Genomic DNA, 19,010 nt, shown 5'->3' with positions numbered 1-19,010 from the left:
GAGACTTTTATATTATCTTGAAAATTTGCTAATGTAGTCTCAACTTCTCATTTAGTTGTGACTGTACGACACTCACAACTTCAAATTTAGTTGTGACTGAAAGACAGTCACATCTAAGTTGTGAGACAGTCACAGTTAAGTTGTGACTTAATTGAATTTTTTTTAGAGAAATTATACTACAATATAGTATAAATAGAGGTCAAAACAATACTTTTACTCAAAATAATATATAGTATAGTAGTGTGAGTTGTCTCTTTCAATTTACCAAGATAGTCACAGTTAAGTTGTGACTGGATTGATTTTTTTTTAATATAATATAGTATAAATTAATGTAATATTTGTGATGTAATATTTTTTTTATTTTTTTATTGTAGTGGCATGTGATGTAATATATGTAAATTCTAATACCTTTTACTTTATTAATTTTGACTTTTCAACTAGTACCTAATCTAAAATGCTATTTAATTTTAATACTAAACTAAAAAATTATTAAAATTTAGTAATTAAAATCAATGACCTTTTATTTTATATATATATATATAAGTACGTAGAGTAAAGAAGATAGATAGCGGTCCAAATAAAAAAAGATCATAATTAATTTATTGTTGTAAATATTGTATTTATGCTGCTGTTTACAGGATTATATATTTGGAATTATTCTGTAATTTGTGTAGTTTCTTGCGTCTCACTCCATTCTCTCATCATCTCTTGGCTTGTCGAACCAAAACAATCGAAACCAAACGAGCAAACTGTAAAGTGTAGCAGCAACAATGGCAGCTACAGCTATGGTGGTGGAGCCACCGCCTTCGTTCCCCTCCACTAGATCGGACCTCCAATTCTCCACCGACCACCACCACTCCTCCTCCGACGACGACCTCTACATCTCCCTCAAGTCCGTTCAGCGCAACCTGGAGTTCATCGACATCCAGAAGGAGTACGTCAAGGACGAGCAGAAGAACCTGAAGCGCGAGGTCCTCCGATCCCAGGAGAAGGTCAAGCGAATCCAGTCGGTCCCTCTCGTCATCGGACAGTTCTTGGAGATGGTCGACCAGAACAACGGGATCGTGGGCTCAACCACAGGCTCCAATTACTACGTTCGGATCCTCAGCACTCTCAATCGCGAGCTTCTCAAGCCTTCCGCCTCAGTCGCCTTGCACCGCCACTCCAATGCCCTCGTCGACGTTCTACCGCCGGAGGCCGATTCCAGTATCTCCCTCCTCAGCCAGTCCGAGAAGCCTGACGTCAGCTATAATGTATTGTCAATTCTCCACCTTTCCCTTTTTATTGCTTCATTTGTTTGACTTGAATTGAAATTCGATTAGAGTTGTCAATGAAATTGGATTAGGGTTTTGGCATTTGGGTTTTGTGGGATTTAATGATGGTGTTGATGTTAGGATATTGGGGGGTGCGATATTCAGAAGCAAGAAATTCGTGAAGCAGTGGAACTGCCACTTACCCACCATGAGTTATACAAACAGATTGGTATTGATCCTCCAAGGGGTGTGTTGCTCTATGGCCCTCCTGGAACTGGTAAAACCATGCTTGCTAAGGCTGTTGCTAATCACACAACTGCTGCTTTCATTAGAGTTGTTGGTTCAGAGTTTGTTCAGAAGTATTTGGGTGAGGTAAGTATTTTTCTAAGGACCCATTTGCTAATCATACAATTTAGTATCTTTTGATGCATTTTGGGAATAACAAGTACTGTGAGGCAACATGTGTTGCAAGGAGACTGTAAAAATTATCTCTCTTTTTTGTGGTTTGGCTTGCCTCGTTTGAAACATTTATGTGATTTCTTGTTCTTAATTTTTTTGTTTGTTAAGGGTCCACGAATGGTCCGTGATGTTTTCCGACTGGCCAAGGAGAATGCACCTGCCATCATCTTTATTGATGAGGTGGATGCTATTGCTACTGCAAGGTTTGATGCTCAGACTGGAGCTGATAGAGAAGTTCAGCGAATCCTAATGGAGCTTCTCAATCAGGTAGGACTGTGAAGTTTTTATCCAAAGAATTTCAAATTTTAATGAACTAAAACTATAAATCTACTAGAATGGGCAAAGGAATGGCTTTGGGGTTGGAAAAAATATTTCTGCAGATGAGAAACAGCAAATTTTTAAGTCATTTTATAATCCTCTGTTCTAGCCAATTCTCTTAGTTGACTTGAGATGAATATCTTTTGTAGATGGATGGGTTCGACCAGACAGTGAATGTTAAGGTCATTATGGCTACTAATCGAGCAGACACTTTGGACCCCGCGCTTTTGCGTCCTGGAAGGCTTGATCGGAAAATTGAATTTCCTTTGCCAGATAGGCGGCAGAAGAGACTTGTTTTTCAAGTAAGTAATGTGCATATATTCAATGTCCCATTAGTGATTTATTGTTAGGAAAATATTATTTGTAAGCTTTGAGGTGGCCCTTATTTCTCATTGTTATAAAATTCATAATGTCATCTGTGGTCATTCGATCTCATGTCACCTTGTTACACCTGCTACTTCCCCCTGTGCATTCATATTGATAACTTGGCACCAGATAGCCATATCTCAACTGTGGACAGCATAGGAGTTGGACACCTCATTGCAGATCTGCACCCAATATCTACACAATTTTATGCCGTGCAGCCCTGTTTCCCGCACCCAAAAAAATAAAGGAGTTTTTTTGGTTAACATGACTTTTGTTTCCTACTTGAAGTATTCCCCGCCCTCCCCCCCTCCCTTTTTCACTGTCATAATGTTTTACTCTTGTGAACCATTAGCAAACTATTTCAAGAAAACTAACTTCAAGTTGTCTGCTTGCTGCACAGGTTTGCACTTCTAAAATGAATTTGAGTGATGAGGTAGACTTGGAAGATTATGTCTCTCGGCCAGACAAAATCAGTGCTGCTGAGGTGAGACATGAATTTTATCAAAAGGGAATTAGAAAATATTTTTCCTGTTTCAGTTCTGCTACCAATTGTTAAATATTGTTTCTTACATGCTATTGTGTTCTTCTTTAATTTAATGGTATTTGTATGGGGGTGACATTCTTTATGTATAGATGTTTTCCAGTGTTGTTTCTGTTTAAAGTTCTTGCTGGCATCATAAAACGTTGTCTAGAACATTCATGGGTTTAGGCGGCTACATCTTTTCTATGATCTGCATCTGTAAGTAATGCCAACATTGGATATTGCAACATTATCAAAATCAAATTGTTGGAACTTACAACTTGTAATTGGTAACTAGGAACTGATAGTAGATCACCTCAAGATTTATTGTAATGAACTTGAGTTTGTCACATTGTCTTAGTCTTACCGTCATATATTTCTGTAAGTTTAACAATGCCAAAGCTTTGGTGTTGGTCTCAAATCTTTTATCATTTTAAATGAGGAGTGCTTAGCACCACCCAAAGTGATTGTGTAGTAACTATTGTAATTGGATGGGTTTGTACAGATTGCAGCTATATGTCAAGAAGCGGGAATGCATGCTGTTCGGAAGAACCGGTATGTCATACTCCCAAAGGACTTTGAGAAGGGCTACCAAACAAATGTGAAGAAGCCTGACACTGACTTAGAATTCTACAAATGACCATATAATCTGATTATTCCGTTGCTCAAGTAGCTGACCATGTGTGTTATTTACAGTTTCAGTTACATAAAAGATTACTCAAGTACCATTTGTGGCATAGTCTCATTGAACAATTTTGAGATTTCATTATAGAAGAAATTGCTTGTGTTAAAAACTTAAAATGACTGAAGTAGACGACTGGACCCTATTTAATTTGCATCGCATTATCTGGTATGAAAATTTGTCAGCGAGTTCCAAAAATTCTAAGAAATAAAAAATGTTGGTTTTTCTCTACGATGAAATGTGCATATTAACGTACGTATGGGCGTATGGCTGACTCCTTTTTTGGCTTACAAAGTTACAATATATCTACGCAGAATTGGTAAATTTGAATTTGGGCTCTACAGTTTTTTCATCCTCCCCTATATTACTTAAGCTTTTATAAAATAATGAGGTGATAACTCCTTTTTAATGTGTATTTAAAAAAAGATAATCAGGCTTAGCATTTTTAGAAAAATAGTTTTTAGATGAAGACGAGAGTGCTTTAAAATTTATAATAAAATATTTTTAATTTATAAAAAAATTCTTTTAATTCATAATAAAGTCTTTTTAATTTATTAAAAAAAATTTATAATAAAGTCATTCTCCAATTTGAAGGGTATTTTTCCTCTTAGGGTGTAGAGTGGGCTTTGTAGAGGTTGTATGTTAAGTTTTAACTCTGAGATTTTGGATTGAGCCAAAATTTTAGAGTTAAAACCTAATATAAAGCCATCAAAAAAAAAAATCTTAATTAAAACTTTTAAATCACTATCAGTTTTAGTCTAAGAAAGACTCATAAAATGGACTGAACTCTAACTCTCCATTAAAAAAATTATAATCTGATTGCATCATTTCATATGAAACATGTTTCAAAGCTGATATAAATCTATAATAATATAAAATTTGAGAAAATATTGAGTTTTAGACTTTTAGTTAGTTGTTGCATTAATTCGTTGTCTGCGTAAATTGCCTTTGCGCAATTGTGATTTTTTTGAATAAGTTGATCAACTGAGTTTCTTACCACAATATCATCTTTTTGGACGCAAAATCTCAACTGATTATGGGTTTGTTCTTTTCAAATTATTGTTAGATAATAATTGGATGCCGAAAATATACAAACAATATAATGTATATTAAACTAACATTATTCCTGACTTGTGGCTCCATATATATATGCTACCAAGTTTTGAAACCAGCTCAAGATACTATGTTAGGAAGCATTTTCCGAATATATTGACATATACACTTTTAATGCTTGCTCGATACTTTTATTTTTCTTGGTTAAATTTTAACTTTTTCTATTACTGATAGCTAAATGTGTCAAGACTGTCAAGTGACAACATAATTGGGAGGTTTCGTTTCTCTTCTGACTAGTGATACATTAGACGTTAAGTTAAGTTTGTTTATGAAAAATATATATCATGAAATATTTTAACACTCTTAATAACGTTTTAATACAAAGGTCTTAAAGCTATACATAAACTTTGAGTTATTAGACGTTAAGTTCAGTTTGAGATGGACATTGGACAAATATCTTTTTGTGCTTCTTTACTCTATTCCAATTTTTGATCAGATCTCATAATTAATCCAGAATTGAATCCCATGAATGTCGACTATAATCAAATAAATTTGAAATAACAAAATAAAGTAGATTGATACATAATGAATTAAGCCGAACACGCATTTATATTACAATAGTTGTGTGGCAACCAGAAAAAATGTTACATAAATTTATATATCTAAGAAATAACAAAGGAAAGTAATAATAAGCAAGAAAAAAATAAAATAAAAAGTGGGGTTCGCTATATACTGAATAAGTTTATTGTGACGCTTAGTAAATCTTCGAATTCTTGATTTTGTTTTCAAATATAACGACACATTCCTCCTCAAAGCAGCACCCTCCGAATTCGATTGTAATAGGAAAATTTGATGCGGCTGATTCACAAGGTGAGTTATCTTGAAACTGTTCTCTCTGAAATTATAAAATATTACTTTATTCCGTCCCTTCATCAGTACAACATCAGTGTTGCAAAAAGCTACAGGAGAAGGATACTGCGCCGTTTCATTAAAAGCTGTAATACTCAATTTCTGTCTCTTCCTCCATATTTTATTCTTATAATCTTGTATTACCCACAGTTCAATGAACTCATATCCTTTGTTGCAAATAATCAAACCAAGCTTACCTTGATACTCCATCAGCTCAATATACTCAATACAACCTATTGTGTTTGGTAACACAAATATTTCCCAACTTTCTTTGTCGGCATAAAAAGTAAATATCCGGTTATCTGTGAGAAGCCAATGGAGCCCACCACATGCGGCCACTGCAGGATTCTTGGTCAAGTAAACACAGTAAGGCAAACACACATGTTTCAATGGCTTCCATGCCCAAGTGTTTGAATCAAACACCTCGCATCTAAGGCTGTTGTACGGTTGGGACTTGTAGGTGAAGCATTGAGACTTGGGTCTTGAAAACCGAACCACCTTGTACCTCAGACTCGGTTTGGATTGCAGCACAAGTATGGCAGTGGCCTCAGTAAAGTACCTGGTCTTTGGATTGGGTATGTTTGTCCATTGTTTAGTGGTTGGCTGGCAGACTAAGTAGCGACGAATCTTGGAATTTTTATTGCTCGCACAAACAAGCATGCCTTGATGGGCAGCTTCAATCTCAACAGCTGGAAAGGGCAAGAAATTAAGTGAAAGTCTACAAGAAGAATCCGAGTCAACGATGGGCACAAATGTGGATATATATCCGTTGGGGATCGTGGTCTGTACGAAGAAGCCAGATATTGTGTTGGTTCTTCCGAAAAATTGTTGCATGAAGGTGGAGTCGTAGGTGGTGTGGTTCCACTCCTTTGAAACGAGTCTGCAGCGGCCTAGAGTTTCGAGGGATGTTCTTGTTAGGATCTCGAAACACATATCGGATGGAAGAGATGGCGAAGAAGCCATTGGATTAATATATAATGACGATGATGTTCTTGTTTGGTTTGTTGAGGGGAGTGAGTGAGTGAGAGAGAGAGAGCCTCTGGTTTGGTATGTAGGGAATTAAGGAAGAGAATTAGAAACTATGTATATATGGTAGCAGGCAGCTGAGTGGTTTTGCTGGAGAGATCGATGGAGTATAGTCTTAATTGGTTACTGAATGTATATAGAAACATCAGACACAGTTCTAATCCTTTTAGGAATGGCATTTCTTTTCTTGCAAGCATCAGGTTACTTTAATTTTTGTGGTTTCTGTTTTTCCTTTTTATTAATTTTTTTATTTTGAATGTAAACTTGGGACGAAAGAAATCTGATTGAACTACTTTCGAGGTAAGATTGGAAATTAATGGCAGGGACTAAAGGAGTGAGAGAATAATGTGTTTCCTGTTGGGTTTAGGAGAAAAAGAAGAGGAAATTTGGTGCCAGATGGACGCATGGATGTCGTCTACCTTCCTCAAACTCAACTCGATCGTTGACATCGTCAGATGTAAAAGAAATTATTAGGGGTATAGCGAGCATTAAGGAAGTGCATATAGAATTTCCCATTGCTTTTTTTGGACATCTGTCTGGCCCCAAAAAAGATATTAACATTTTTATAGCCAAGAATGGATGTCCATCAAATTAAAGATAAAACTAGAATGACTAAAAAAGAGATGAAATTAGAATGTCTTTCCATCTAATGCACGCCATGTAAATGAGGAAGACGAGATTTTGTCATAACTCAGTATCATGTCATTAATTTGTAGAGTGTATTTATTACACTTGACAACAGGCTTCAAGCCTTGAAGGAGTCAGCAAAGTTGTTTTAACCTTTTCAGCCTTCAGAGAGCTCTTCACATTGTAACAAATTTTCTTTATCACTTCCTCCAACACCCCAAACTGTAGGCTTCTCAAACAGATATGCTAGCCTCATCAATTTCTTGCAAATAAAGTATTAAAAATAATTACACATACAAGAAGCTTACATTAATTAATTGAATAATTTATTGACTAATCAAATAAATTAATTGAATATCCAAAATTCCAGGTAACTATAATATGAACTATTTAACTATAAAAGTTAGCTTCATGGCCAAAAATTAGAAGACTATAAAAGTTAGCTGCACCCAAATCGGTAGGAGCCTGGTGTGACGTGGGATCTGATTCATCAAGCCGGTTGGGTGTTTTCCAAAGCAATGAGGACTGCAGGTACAAATAGATGACAACATAACTCTGGAAGAGTTTGTTTCAGCAATCTGCTACTCATATCTTAAGCTTCAAAGCAAATTACAAGTACTCGTGCTACAACCACAACACCATTACTGGAAGCTGGTAATTTATCCGGTGTATCTTCAAGCACCGGACTACTGAAACAAAAGTAGGAAGAAGCAAGTTCAACACAAGAATACCATTCCAGCTTCAGAAAAGAAAAAAAAAAGTCTGAAATCAGAAAACAAGTCCAACCTGCAGTTTCAGTAGGCTACAACTTGCCGTGTAAATCACAGGTCTAAGTTGATATTTTCAGACCATTTGAAAATATCAGAGTGCACTTTATCTCCACCCAAATCCTCCCCTGTAGCCCCTGCTGCTACTCTTAAAACATCCTCAATTAATGCAAAGTTCCCCATTATATCAACATGAGCACCACTTTGGGTGCCCCGACCCTCGAGAAGATTAGCTGGAGGGGCATGATCATACTCCCTTATGTAAGTAGGGATGCCTGCAGGATTGAATCGGGTCTTCCCCCTCCAAGATTTAGCACACATGAAACCTGCACTCAATACGGGAACGGTTTCATCCCCATCAACAGAAAAAACTCCACCTTTTAAACAAGGATCCTCACTGCCACCCTCTGCCGAGGTATCTATCTGAAAGGGAATGTAGCATTCAGCAGTAGGAGTTAACTTGTACACATATGCTCTTTCGGTAGGGATTCCAACTCCATACATAGAATAGATCTCCATATCCGGAGCATTCGGTAATCTGCACAAGCAATAAGAATCTCAAGCAGCATTACTAACAGAACACTTACAAATCACAATCCAAGAAAGAACAATTAAATATATAATACAAGTACAAATAAAACTTTACTTTTATGATAATAAGAGCTGTGAACCAAGGGGCAAAAACTAAATAATTAGCAAAATTAACTTAGCTGTATAAGCTTTCTAGAACAATAATAGAAAATTTGATGGACACATACTTTTATGACTTTTTTCCTGCTTTGGGTAAGCATTGGGCAACAGTAAATGGCAGCAACCAGCAACCAAAACAACCTACTACCCAGGAGAGTGAGGCATTTCCTACTTAATGATTTTATATCTGAGCATACAAAGGCACTAGGAAATGATGCATGCTGAAACAGTTAAAAGCATTAACACTAGTTACACTAATAAGGCTCACCAAAAGAGGGAAAAAAACTAGATTATGTTCGATTCACAATGAAAGAAAACTGTTAGACCAGCATAGAAAAGATGAAACCTCACTTTGTTTCTAGGGGGCTTGACCAATATTTGTAGTGTTCATATTTTGGGTCATCCAAATTGTCGGCAATCCCATACGAAAAATGAGCATCCCCACGTGCCATCAACTTGGGGGCAACATAATGAAGCAGATCCAAAACTGACCCAGCCGTGTAGACTTTATAATCTGCAACAGCTTTGACGCCCCCAACACCCATTTCATGGTACTCTGTCCATACATCACAATGGGTAGAATTTGCAAGGTTATTACCCTTCACAGCGTCCTGCTAATCAAGCACAAATCCAAATGATACAAGTTAAACAGTCAGTGATGTATAGCGTCCATACAAAATATCTCATGACAGCACACATCTTGGGATTCAAGAAAAATAAACAATGGTAGAAATCTTGGGAGACAGAGAGAAACCAAACAAACTTCAAGTTTTGATTAATTCAAAATCTTCGAGGGAGAAAAAAACCTTCTCTATCACAATTCACAAGTGTATACACCCTATATCTCTCTCATCACATTACCTGGCACATAATGAGAGAGACAAGCACAATGGGTGTATACACCCATTGCAGGGAAGTTTTACTCCTTCGGGGAATGATAAACACCTCAGGCTTGGCTCTAATAAATAAGACATTTTAAGTAAAAAAATCAAATTAGTAGTCACTCTCTGATATGATAAGATTTTAGCAATACATAAAACAGAAAAGGGAAATCTTACTCTCCACATAAACTGTAAGAAAATATAACATGTGTACCCACATCATTTTAACACAAAAGCATTGTTATTAGAATCAACATAAGCAAAATGCAAGCCCACCGTTCACCTTTTTATGAAGGGAATCTTGAAAATTAAATCACTAAATTAAGATGCTAGGTAAACTACTAAATGATGACATAGATATAAGGAACCATCAGAAACAGTGAATGATACAGTAAGAGACTGACTGCAAGTGTGACTCATCTGAATATACTTCTAATGGAATGGCTTCAATATAGTAGTAATTATATTTGAACACAGAATATTACCCTAAAATCGATCATCTCAAGCTTCGAGGAATGTGTCCGCGCTACATCTTTCCCAAATGATATAATCCTCCCATAATTTTCTCTATTTTCAGCTGCATCGTGGGTATCGTTATTCTTCACCTTCTTTGCACTACAATTGCAGTATGCTTCAGGTGACCAATCAAGGCCACCCCAGATAGTGTCCCCTCCTTTTGGTAGCATGGACATAGTTGAATCCCATGTACGGGTCATTCGCATCATATGTTGTAAGGTTTGGAGACCAAAAACATCCTTATCAAAAACACCTGGTGCGAAAGCCCTGTAAGAAGGATTAGCAGTTGATCAAGAGCCCAAAGCAGGGTACAAAACTGAAAACATGTTTCTAGCAGACAGCAGACTAAACGAAGCAGGATAGAGAAGACTAATCTGATGTGTAAGTAAATTATAAAAACCTGGCAACAGCAATATCTCTGGCTTCAATAGAGAAAAGTCCCGCAACAGCTTTTGGGACCCCTAAAAAGGGTCCACCAATGTTCATTACAGCTTTAATATGCTTAGCACACCAATCTGACCCACCCCCACCACCCATTGGTTCTGGTGCCTCAACCCACTTCATAAAATGCAAAAAGTACAGAGCTCCCATTGAATGTGGAATAACAACCACCTTATTACCGCCATTTGTAGCTACCAAAAGTTCTATATTACTCTTTATCCTGCTTAAACTCTGGTCTCTAACCTGATAAAGGCAATCAAGCAAACAAATACAATAAAAGTCATTTGTCATGATAAAATATGCTACTATGAAGTAACAAAAAACCACATGAATTTCCCTCAGAGGAAGATTAGTTGGTTACAATAACAACACCTCAGTATTTTGAAACGATAACCTCCAATCATATGCAGCCATATACATGGTTTTCTCTTCATATCCAATGCGAGCCAAATTAGCAATTAAAACTGCCCATACAAAATAACCTGGTGCAAAGTAATCAGCTGCCACAAGGCCTGATACAGGCCTAACCCTTATACCTGGAGGGTCCATTCCAGTTTCATTATCCAGAGACATGTGCTCGACCCAGCATAACGGTCTGTAAAACAATGAAAAAAAACATGGGTTAAGACAACATAAGAATCAATTCCACCAAAATTGTTCTGAGGAACATTGAGGATGTGGAGGAATTTGGAAAATCAAAACACACTAATGATTAATGGCCATAGCATCCAATAGCTGGCCAAATTAACATATGTAACAAGGACTGACATAATATGCATTCTGCAGGTCAGGTACTTCCCCACAACCAACAACATTTCTATCAGATAGTATAAAAGCAAAATGAATGAAAGTTCCACATTCCAACCAGCACACCCCAATGACATTTTCTTCACATTTAACATTCAAGAATTTTCTCAGTATAAGGTTATACATGGCATACGGCTGCACTGACTGGTATTGTATGTTCAAGACAACACCCCGTGATCAACTCATGGATTCACTTGTTAAACTGCTTCCCACTTTACCGTTTGAAGTTGAACACTGATAAGGTAAGCAACCTTACCGCAAGAAAGACGTAACAAAAAACAGCATTGGTTTTGGAAAAACCAGCCTTTTAAGTATCAAACACACTTCCCTCACATGTCACACTGATTAAATGAAAGATTATAATATCCCATCACAGACACCACCCAATTCCTTCTAAACTACACCTTAATCTACAAACCCCAAAACACCAAAGTAACTAAACAATCGTGCAAACAGTACAAAACCCACATCAAATTAATCCACAATCACCCCAAAAAATAAAAAAGAGTTATTTGGTTCAGAAGGAAAAGGCCAAAAAGCACTGACCTTCTATACAATTCCCCAAATGTGCCACCCCACATCCTCTTCCGAAACAACCCATCAGCACACTGATGCCCTTCCCACAATTCAAGCCCACCAGTCACAATCCCAGGCACAAAAACCACAGGGTGCTTCACTTTCAGCCCTTCCTTCTGCAATTTCACCCCCGGCGGGTCGGTTAAAGGACCCGTTATCGCTTCAGTCACGAACTGAGGGAACGAAGCGGGCATTGCGTTGTACAAGAAGAGCAAAAACCACCAGATCGAGCATATGAACCCGATGAACCAGCAACAGCTATCGACGCACGACCATTTGGGATGTTTTACCCTTCCATCTTTGCCATGAAGCTTTTGCTTTTGCTTTTGCGTTTGCTTCTGCGTTTCGTTATCCTTTTTCTCTTCGTGCTCGTCATCAGTCGGACTCGGAGGAAGCTCCTCCGAGTCCGAAGCTTTGCCCTTTCTGCGTCTCATAAACGACATCGTTTTCTAAAATAAGAAAACAAAAGGAAAAAGTGGGAGTCTTTAAATGCTTTGAGTACTGGATTTGGGCAATAATCGAAAGCTGAGCCTGAGCTGCTGGTCAGCTGCGCAGCGAAGCATCTGATCAAAACCCTAAGCCATAAATAAAAAATTGGGTAATAAATAGTAAAATTTATGAACTCTGCCGGAGCCGGAGGAGAGAGAAGGTTTCGCCGGCGAGGGAGAGGTGGAGGCTTCTGAGTGGCTTACTACCTGGTTGTGTACATGTGGTTGTGTTTTTGGGGAGACTGGAGGGAACCAGTTAGTTCCAGAACAGGTCTGGGTCCCACGGGGGACACGTGGGGTGAAGACGTGGGTTCTGATGAATATGATCAAAAGTGGTGGAGTTTAGAATCTTGGGATCACGTTTTGGGACTTGGGCTGTGAATGAATAAATTCTGGTGGTTTGTTTTTCCTTGATTCTATGTGTCCCGAGTAGGAGTGTAGGACTAAATTATTGGCTTGTTTCTTACCCAAAAAAAATTATTGGTTTGTTTTTGGGCAAGAAAAGGATAAATAATAATAAACTTGACCTGTTCTAAAAGAATATATTTATTTATTTTTAAGTCTGAATAAAAGAGTTTTTTATTGGGTAAAACCAAGTAACATTGAGACCAAGCTTTTTGGGTCTTCATTACAATATTTGTTTATTCACTGTCCATGTCTAGCACCCCTCCTAATTTATAGTTATAATGTCATTGCCTTCTCTTATCTTAGTAATATTGAGGTTTTTGGCAACTTGTGGATAACTCAACCACCTTTGAAATCTAGGTAGATCATAGAGGTTTGGGTAGGTGGAGCAATCGTGGTGGGTGTATCTTTCTCTATGAGTCCATTTTTGCTCACCCAAAAAGGTAGTGGTGAGCAAATGATTCCCTTTCTCTATTGGCTTCTCAATCGTTCAATTTGACAAAGGATAACAAGAATACTAAAGAAAATTCTACCATATATGTGATGTAAGCACATATTTTACTTTTGGATTTAATAGATTCACCTTTTTCCATTACAAGGTATAACTTTTGAATTAAAACAAATAAAAATGATGGTTCTTAAACTCTACCCTTAGGAAGGTGTATTCAATTATAATTTTAAATGACTTTGGTGGAATTAAAAAGTTTGGTGGTATTCAATCAAAACTTTTAAAGAGTTTATAAAAGTCTAGTGGTATTCAATCAATACTTTTAAAAAGTCTATGGTATTCAATTAAGACTTTTAGAGAGTCTATAAAAGTGACATGGTATTCAAAAAGTTATTGACTTTATTAAATGATAGACTTTAAAAGACTTTCATGGACTTTGTATTGTAAATTATGTTATATCAAAGTCAATAATTCTCCAGCGTTCCCCCTGCAGATTTCAAAGGATTTCAAATATTAAAAAACTATTAAAAAAGTGGTATTTTTTTTTTTAAAGAGTGATGCTAAACCCCCTAATCTTATTTTTTCACCCACCTCTTAATTTATTTTTTTCTAATTACTATAAGGTCCATTGATTTTAACTACTAAACTTTAATAACTTTTTGGTTTAGGTACCAAAATTAAATACCATTTTAAATTAGATACTAGTTGAATAGTCAAACCTAAATGAAATTAAAAAGCCTTCAACAGTTTTATATTTACTTGCTATGCCATTGTGAAAAGTACAAATCTACCCTTCCCTCATTAGCAATATGAATGACCTCCGGCCACTGTTTTCCGGCCGACCTCCGGCCACCGTCCTCCGGCCGACCTCCGGCCAAGCTCTACTCATTACACAAAAAATTAAATTAACATTTAACATGGAGGGGATTCGAACCCCTCTCATTCAAGAGAAATGAAATATCTCCCACCATTACAGTAAGTTAACTTCTATGCAAAAGTATTGCTTTAACCTAATTTATACTATACTATTGTATATTTTTTTTAAAAAATAATTAATCCAATTAGTCACAACTAATCTAAAGTTGTGACTATCACAATTAAGTTGTGACTGTCTTTTAGATTTAATTGTGACTGATTTAAGATGTGACTATCTCACAACTAAATCTAAAGTGTGACTGATTTAGTTGTGATCGAATGATATTCATAACTAAAAAATCCCTAAACTCTAACATGAAAACTAAAGACAATGCACCTAAAGCACCCCCAAAATTCATATAACAATCAATTAACAAAATTTGAAGTTGTGAATGATATTCATAAAAAAATAAGTTTAACATAAAACACCTACATGTTTAATTAACATAAAAGCTAACATAAAAAATCAAACGGATTAATACATAACACTTAAAAATAATAAAAAATTAACTATGACTGTCACAATTTAGTTGTGACTGTTTGGTAGTCACAACTGCATCTGAAATTGTGACTGTGGACAGAGCTGCTCAAGGCATTATTATAAGGCAACTGCTGAAGCCTTAAAGCATCTAATTCCCATTTTTATAAGGCATTATTATGGGGGCCCAATAATTTGGAAACCCATTAGACAAGGCCCACAGATCTGCAAAAATACCAAAAGCACATTCACTGAGTGAGTTTTGTGTCAAATCTCATCACCCGCATTCCATAAATTTCCATTCATGCATTGCAGACTTTGCAGTCACATCTCTCAGCAGACATAACTCATTACAAGGCTTTCTTTCTTCTGCTCAAGGCTGTGGACATAGCTGGGTACAAGAAACCCTCTCTCATTCAGATGGCAGCCATTTCGCTCGGGTTGCAACAGCAGGACGTCATTGGCATTGCCGAGACGGGTTCTGGTAAGACTGCTGCCTTTGTTCTTCCTATGTTGACTTACATTTCGAGGCTGCCTCCCATTAGTGAGGAGAATGAGGCTGAGGGGCAAGATCGGAAAAATAAAAAGGCTTAAATGATTTGTGACCTAATCTAAAATATAACCATATAAATTAGTAGCTCAAATGAAAAATTATAGAGCCTTACTGGTTTTCTAAAAAATTATTAGAATTAGGTATTTAATCCAAATTTTCACATTACTATATCCTCTTATATTAATTTTCTTTTTCTCTTATATTAATTTTCTTTTTCTTTTATATTTAATTGATTTTTCATCCTGGATTGGAACCAATAGTGTTGCCATAATGCAATGTAATAGCAAGATAAACCAACCACTTCACAGTCTTTAAGTACTCAACAAAATCACAAGATTATATATTCATAATTTGAGAAATAATGTTACCACCACATCAGATAATATTCTCAACCTGTCAATTCAATTAGACAAATTCTAACAACTAGTTAAAACACAATATTTGATAGTCTAACAACATAAAAACATAAAATTCAGAACACTTACAATAAATTATGGAACAAAATAATTTTGGTCCCTACAATTCTAGCCCCAACTTTTTATATTGTTTGCAATATTAGGACAATTTATAACACATGCATCTCGGTCTTGAAGCTCATCCCCATTCTACTCACTCACGGAGGACAAAAAAATAAAAAACATATTAGAGAAATCCTAAAATAAATAATAAAAAATTATATCAAAGTTATTATAAGTCTATAAAAATCATTCAAAATCTATGAGAAAAGTCAGGGAAACTCTAATAGAATTCTATCAAAGTCTATGTGGAGTTTATGAAAGTCATTAGAAATCCATCAACTTTACCAAAGTCAATGACTTTTAAAAACTCCACAAAAGTCCATTAGAATCTTAATTGAATACACCCCTCTTAGTATTACAAATTTGTTTTTTGAATTTTATAATTCACAAATTTTCACATATGTATCACTTAAGTTCATTTCGTCAATATTAGCAAGTTACATGTCAAGCACGTGAGTTTCTTTTGAAAAGTAAACATGATAACTTACCTTATTTTATTTCTCCAACGTGATATACGTGACTAAAATTGACGATAAAATATAGATAAAATTGACGAAATAGACTAAAGTGATACACAAGTTAAAGTTTATGAATCAAAATGATACTTGAGATAAAGTTCAAGGATCATTGTTATAATTATTTCTTTTGAATTATTTGATCTATTTGCATTAGATGCAGGAGTCGAAGAAGCTCTATTAAATGCACCAATTATTTTCTAATATTTGGTTATCAATTAATGTGACAAATGATAACAATTTCTTGACGTAAATAATTGAAACTTAAAATAAACTTAAAAATAATAAATAATATACTCCCACATTAATTGAGATTGAGATGTAAACAATTTATGTCTCTATTACCACAATTTGATTGAAATGCACGAGGGGTAGGCTTATAGCTCTATGCCTCTATTTGCTTTTAACATAATCGAACAATGTGCAATAACTTTTGCAAGAAGCCCAATGAATTATGCATTTTGGGTAAGTTTGGTTTTTTTTTTTTTTTTGGTGCTTATTTACAAAGTCGCAAAGAATGTTGCTAATTTGATAACACACTGCATTTTCTTATGACAATTGTCTTCTAGAGGTTTAGATATTCTATCAACCAGTCAGTTAGACTCCAATTACTTTAATAAGACTCATAATATTATCAGATTTATTTAAGACTCGCCCATGTGAGAAATACAGCATGGCTGAGAAAGTAATTGACTTTTGTAGCATCATTTTTCTTTCTTGGATAATTTTTATGGACAAATGCCATAGATTACTCTACAACCTTCCACATGAGGTGACATTCATACCATATATGATGAGATCGAGTCACTTGTTATGAGAAGTTATTAGCATTTTGTATTTTCTTTTTAGGAGATACTCTATGAAATCAAATTCAGTATAACTCATCATGTTTGGTAGACTTTATATATACATTGAGCTCTTTTTGTAAGGCCTAATAAGATTAATAATATCCAACTTAACATGAACCTTTTCAATATACCTGTTAATCACACCGTATTAAGTGATATCTAGATAAAAAATGTAAGCTTATAAAATATACTAAACACGAGATTCCAATGATTTATTACAATTCAAAGTTCCTATCCTAGTATAATATGAGTTGTCAAATAAGCCATACAAACGATTTATTTGAGAGTGTTTCTTAGTTTCTAGGCTTAATTATCGATTTACCACCCAAAATTGTAACTCATTCCCACTTTACCACCTGAAAGTTTTTTTGTCCCAGATTACCACCTGTAACTTACATCCGTGTCCCATTTTACCTTGTTCCGTCAATAATTCTGTTAATGCTGACGTGGCGCGCTGGATGTGCGCCACGTGTCACATCTTTTTTGTATTTTTTGATTTTTTTGATTTTTCTATTTTTATAAACTTTGAAAATTAATTAAAAATAGCTCCGAACTTAGGAAAATACACGGAAAATTCCTACCGACTTGTCTTAACTAGTACTAATTTACTATAGGGTCAAAATGCCAATTTTCCCTCTAAAAATTTCTAAAAAATTTGGAAAGTCCAAATTTATTTCTAGAAAATTAAAATACTCTAGACTCTTTGAAAATTCATAGAATAATCTCTCGAACTCCAAAAAATATGAGGTATGCACCGTTAGTCTTCTAAAAACTAACATTACCTTTCTCGTGAACACTTGCTACCCAAAGGTCTTAGAGAAAAATAAAATTCCCTATAAAATAAATTCTAGAAAAATTCTAAAATTTTTGTAAAGTCTCGAAATAATTCTCTAAAACAAGCTTTTGGTAATTTTTCAAAATATTTTTGAGAATTTGTCCAAGAGTTTACGAAAATTCTAGAATTTTTTCTAGAATTTATTTAATAGAGGAAAATTTATTTTAATTTTTTTAAAAAAAATTTGGACTTTCTAATTTTTTTGAAAATTTTTAGAGGGAAAATTGGTAATTTAACCTTATAGAAAATTAGTGCTAGTCAAGACGAGTCCGTAGGAATTTTTCGTATATTTTTCTGAGTTCAGAGCTATTTTTAATGAATTTTCAAAGTTTATAAAAATAAAAAAATAAAAAAATGCGAAAAAATAAAAAAAAGATGTGACACGTGGCGCACATCTAGCGCGCCACGTCAGCATTAACGGCCATATCGTCAGCATTAACGGAATTGTTGACGGAACAAGGTAAAATGGGACATGGATGTAAGTTACAGGTGGTAATCTGGGACAAAAAAACTTTCAGGTGGTAAAGTGGGAATGAGTTACAGTTTTGGGTGGTAAATCGATAATTAAGCCTAGTTTCTATATGAAACACTTATGTTAATAGATGAGAAATGCTAGCTACTTTCTATTTTCTACCTACTTCTTATATTTTATTTATTCTCTTATTTATTTTATAGTATATTGTTATGATTGGAATCGTTCATTTTTTAAATCATTTGTAAGATCAATTATGCCAAAAGTGAATTAAATTCAAAATCATTTAATCATCTATTAACTATTAAATAAATGAATAATTTTGATAATAATTAAATTTATCATCTATTTAATTGATAATAGTTAAATAATTAAATAATTTTCAATTATGATTTACAAAGTAGAATGAAGAAGAAAAAAGAGAATATAGGTAGAATATTCACATAGAATTGATTACGAGGGAAGGTAATTATCCAAAAAGCATGGCGACCATTAATGCATACACTTGAAATGAGACGGCTAATAATGGGGTGGGCCCATGCTGATGTAACTTCAAGAATCAAAACAATTCCAAATCCAAACTTACCTTGGTATCTTCTTTATTGGTCCAAATTCAACATATAAGCATATGGCCCATTGTTGGC

At 35.1% G+C, this 19,010-nt stretch overlaps 3 protein-coding genes across 5 annotated transcripts; 1 reads left to right on the top strand and 2 right to left on the bottom strand.

Annotated features, from left to right (window-relative positions):
- The first annotated feature begins 658 nt into the window (after nucleotides 1-658).
- Nucleotides 659-3,730, top strand: LOC147285117 (26S proteasome regulatory subunit 6B homolog). Its single transcript, XM_086243613.1, has 6 exons — nucleotides 659-1,253; nucleotides 1,395-1,625; nucleotides 1,821-1,979; nucleotides 2,180-2,332; nucleotides 2,797-2,880; nucleotides 3,422-3,730. The coding sequence occupies exons 1-6, from the start codon at nucleotides 771-773 to the stop codon at nucleotides 3,554-3,556; spliced, it is 1,245 nt and encodes a 414-aa protein (XP_086099739.1). The 5' UTR covers nucleotides 659-770; the 3' UTR covers nucleotides 3,557-3,730.
- A 1,837-nt stretch (nucleotides 3,731-5,567) lies between these two features.
- LOC147285116 (F-box protein At5g41720-like) lies at nucleotides 5,568-6,523 on the bottom strand. The gene is made up of 2 exons (XM_086245774.1): nucleotides 5,758-6,523; nucleotides 5,568-5,578 (listed from the first exon to the last, which is right to left on the bottom strand). Exons 1-2 carry the CDS (start codon nucleotides 6,521-6,523, stop codon nucleotides 5,568-5,570), a joined length of 777 nt encoding a protein of 258 aa, XP_086101900.1.
- A 767-nt stretch (nucleotides 6,524-7,290) lies between these two features.
- On the bottom strand, nucleotides 7,291-12,751 carry PDAT (phospholipid:diacylglycerol acyltransferase). 3 transcript variants are annotated; one of them, XM_086243992.1, is made up of 7 exons: nucleotides 11,862-12,751; nucleotides 10,881-11,103; nucleotides 10,468-10,751; nucleotides 10,037-10,334; nucleotides 9,022-9,284; nucleotides 8,000-8,518; nucleotides 7,291-7,899 (listed from the first exon to the last, which is right to left on the bottom strand). In XM_086243992.1, exons 1-6 carry the CDS (start codon nucleotides 12,332-12,334, stop codon nucleotides 8,035-8,037), a joined length of 2,025 nt encoding a protein of 674 aa, XP_086100118.1. In that variant the 5' UTR covers nucleotides 12,335-12,751; the 3' UTR covers nucleotides 7,291-7,899; nucleotides 8,000-8,034. The 3 variants fall into 3 exon arrangements, with proteins under 3 accessions (XP_086100118.1, XP_086100116.1, XP_086100119.1); XM_086243990.1 differs by having other exon boundaries at nucleotides 7,292-7,902; nucleotides 11,862-12,750; XM_086243993.1 differs by having other exon boundaries at nucleotides 7,292-7,902; nucleotides 9,022-9,281; nucleotides 11,862-12,748.
- Nucleotides 12,752-19,010: the final 6,259 nt, after the last annotated feature.

The sequence above is a fragment of the Dryas octopetala genome, chromosome 5 (assembly GCF_963921425.1).
Source record: "Dryas octopetala chromosome 5, drDryOcto1.1, whole genome shotgun sequence".
NCBI classification, from domain to species: Eukaryota; Viridiplantae; Streptophyta; class Magnoliopsida; order Rosales; family Rosaceae; genus Dryas; species Dryas octopetala.
This window is presented reverse-complemented; position numbering and strand designations above follow the sequence as displayed.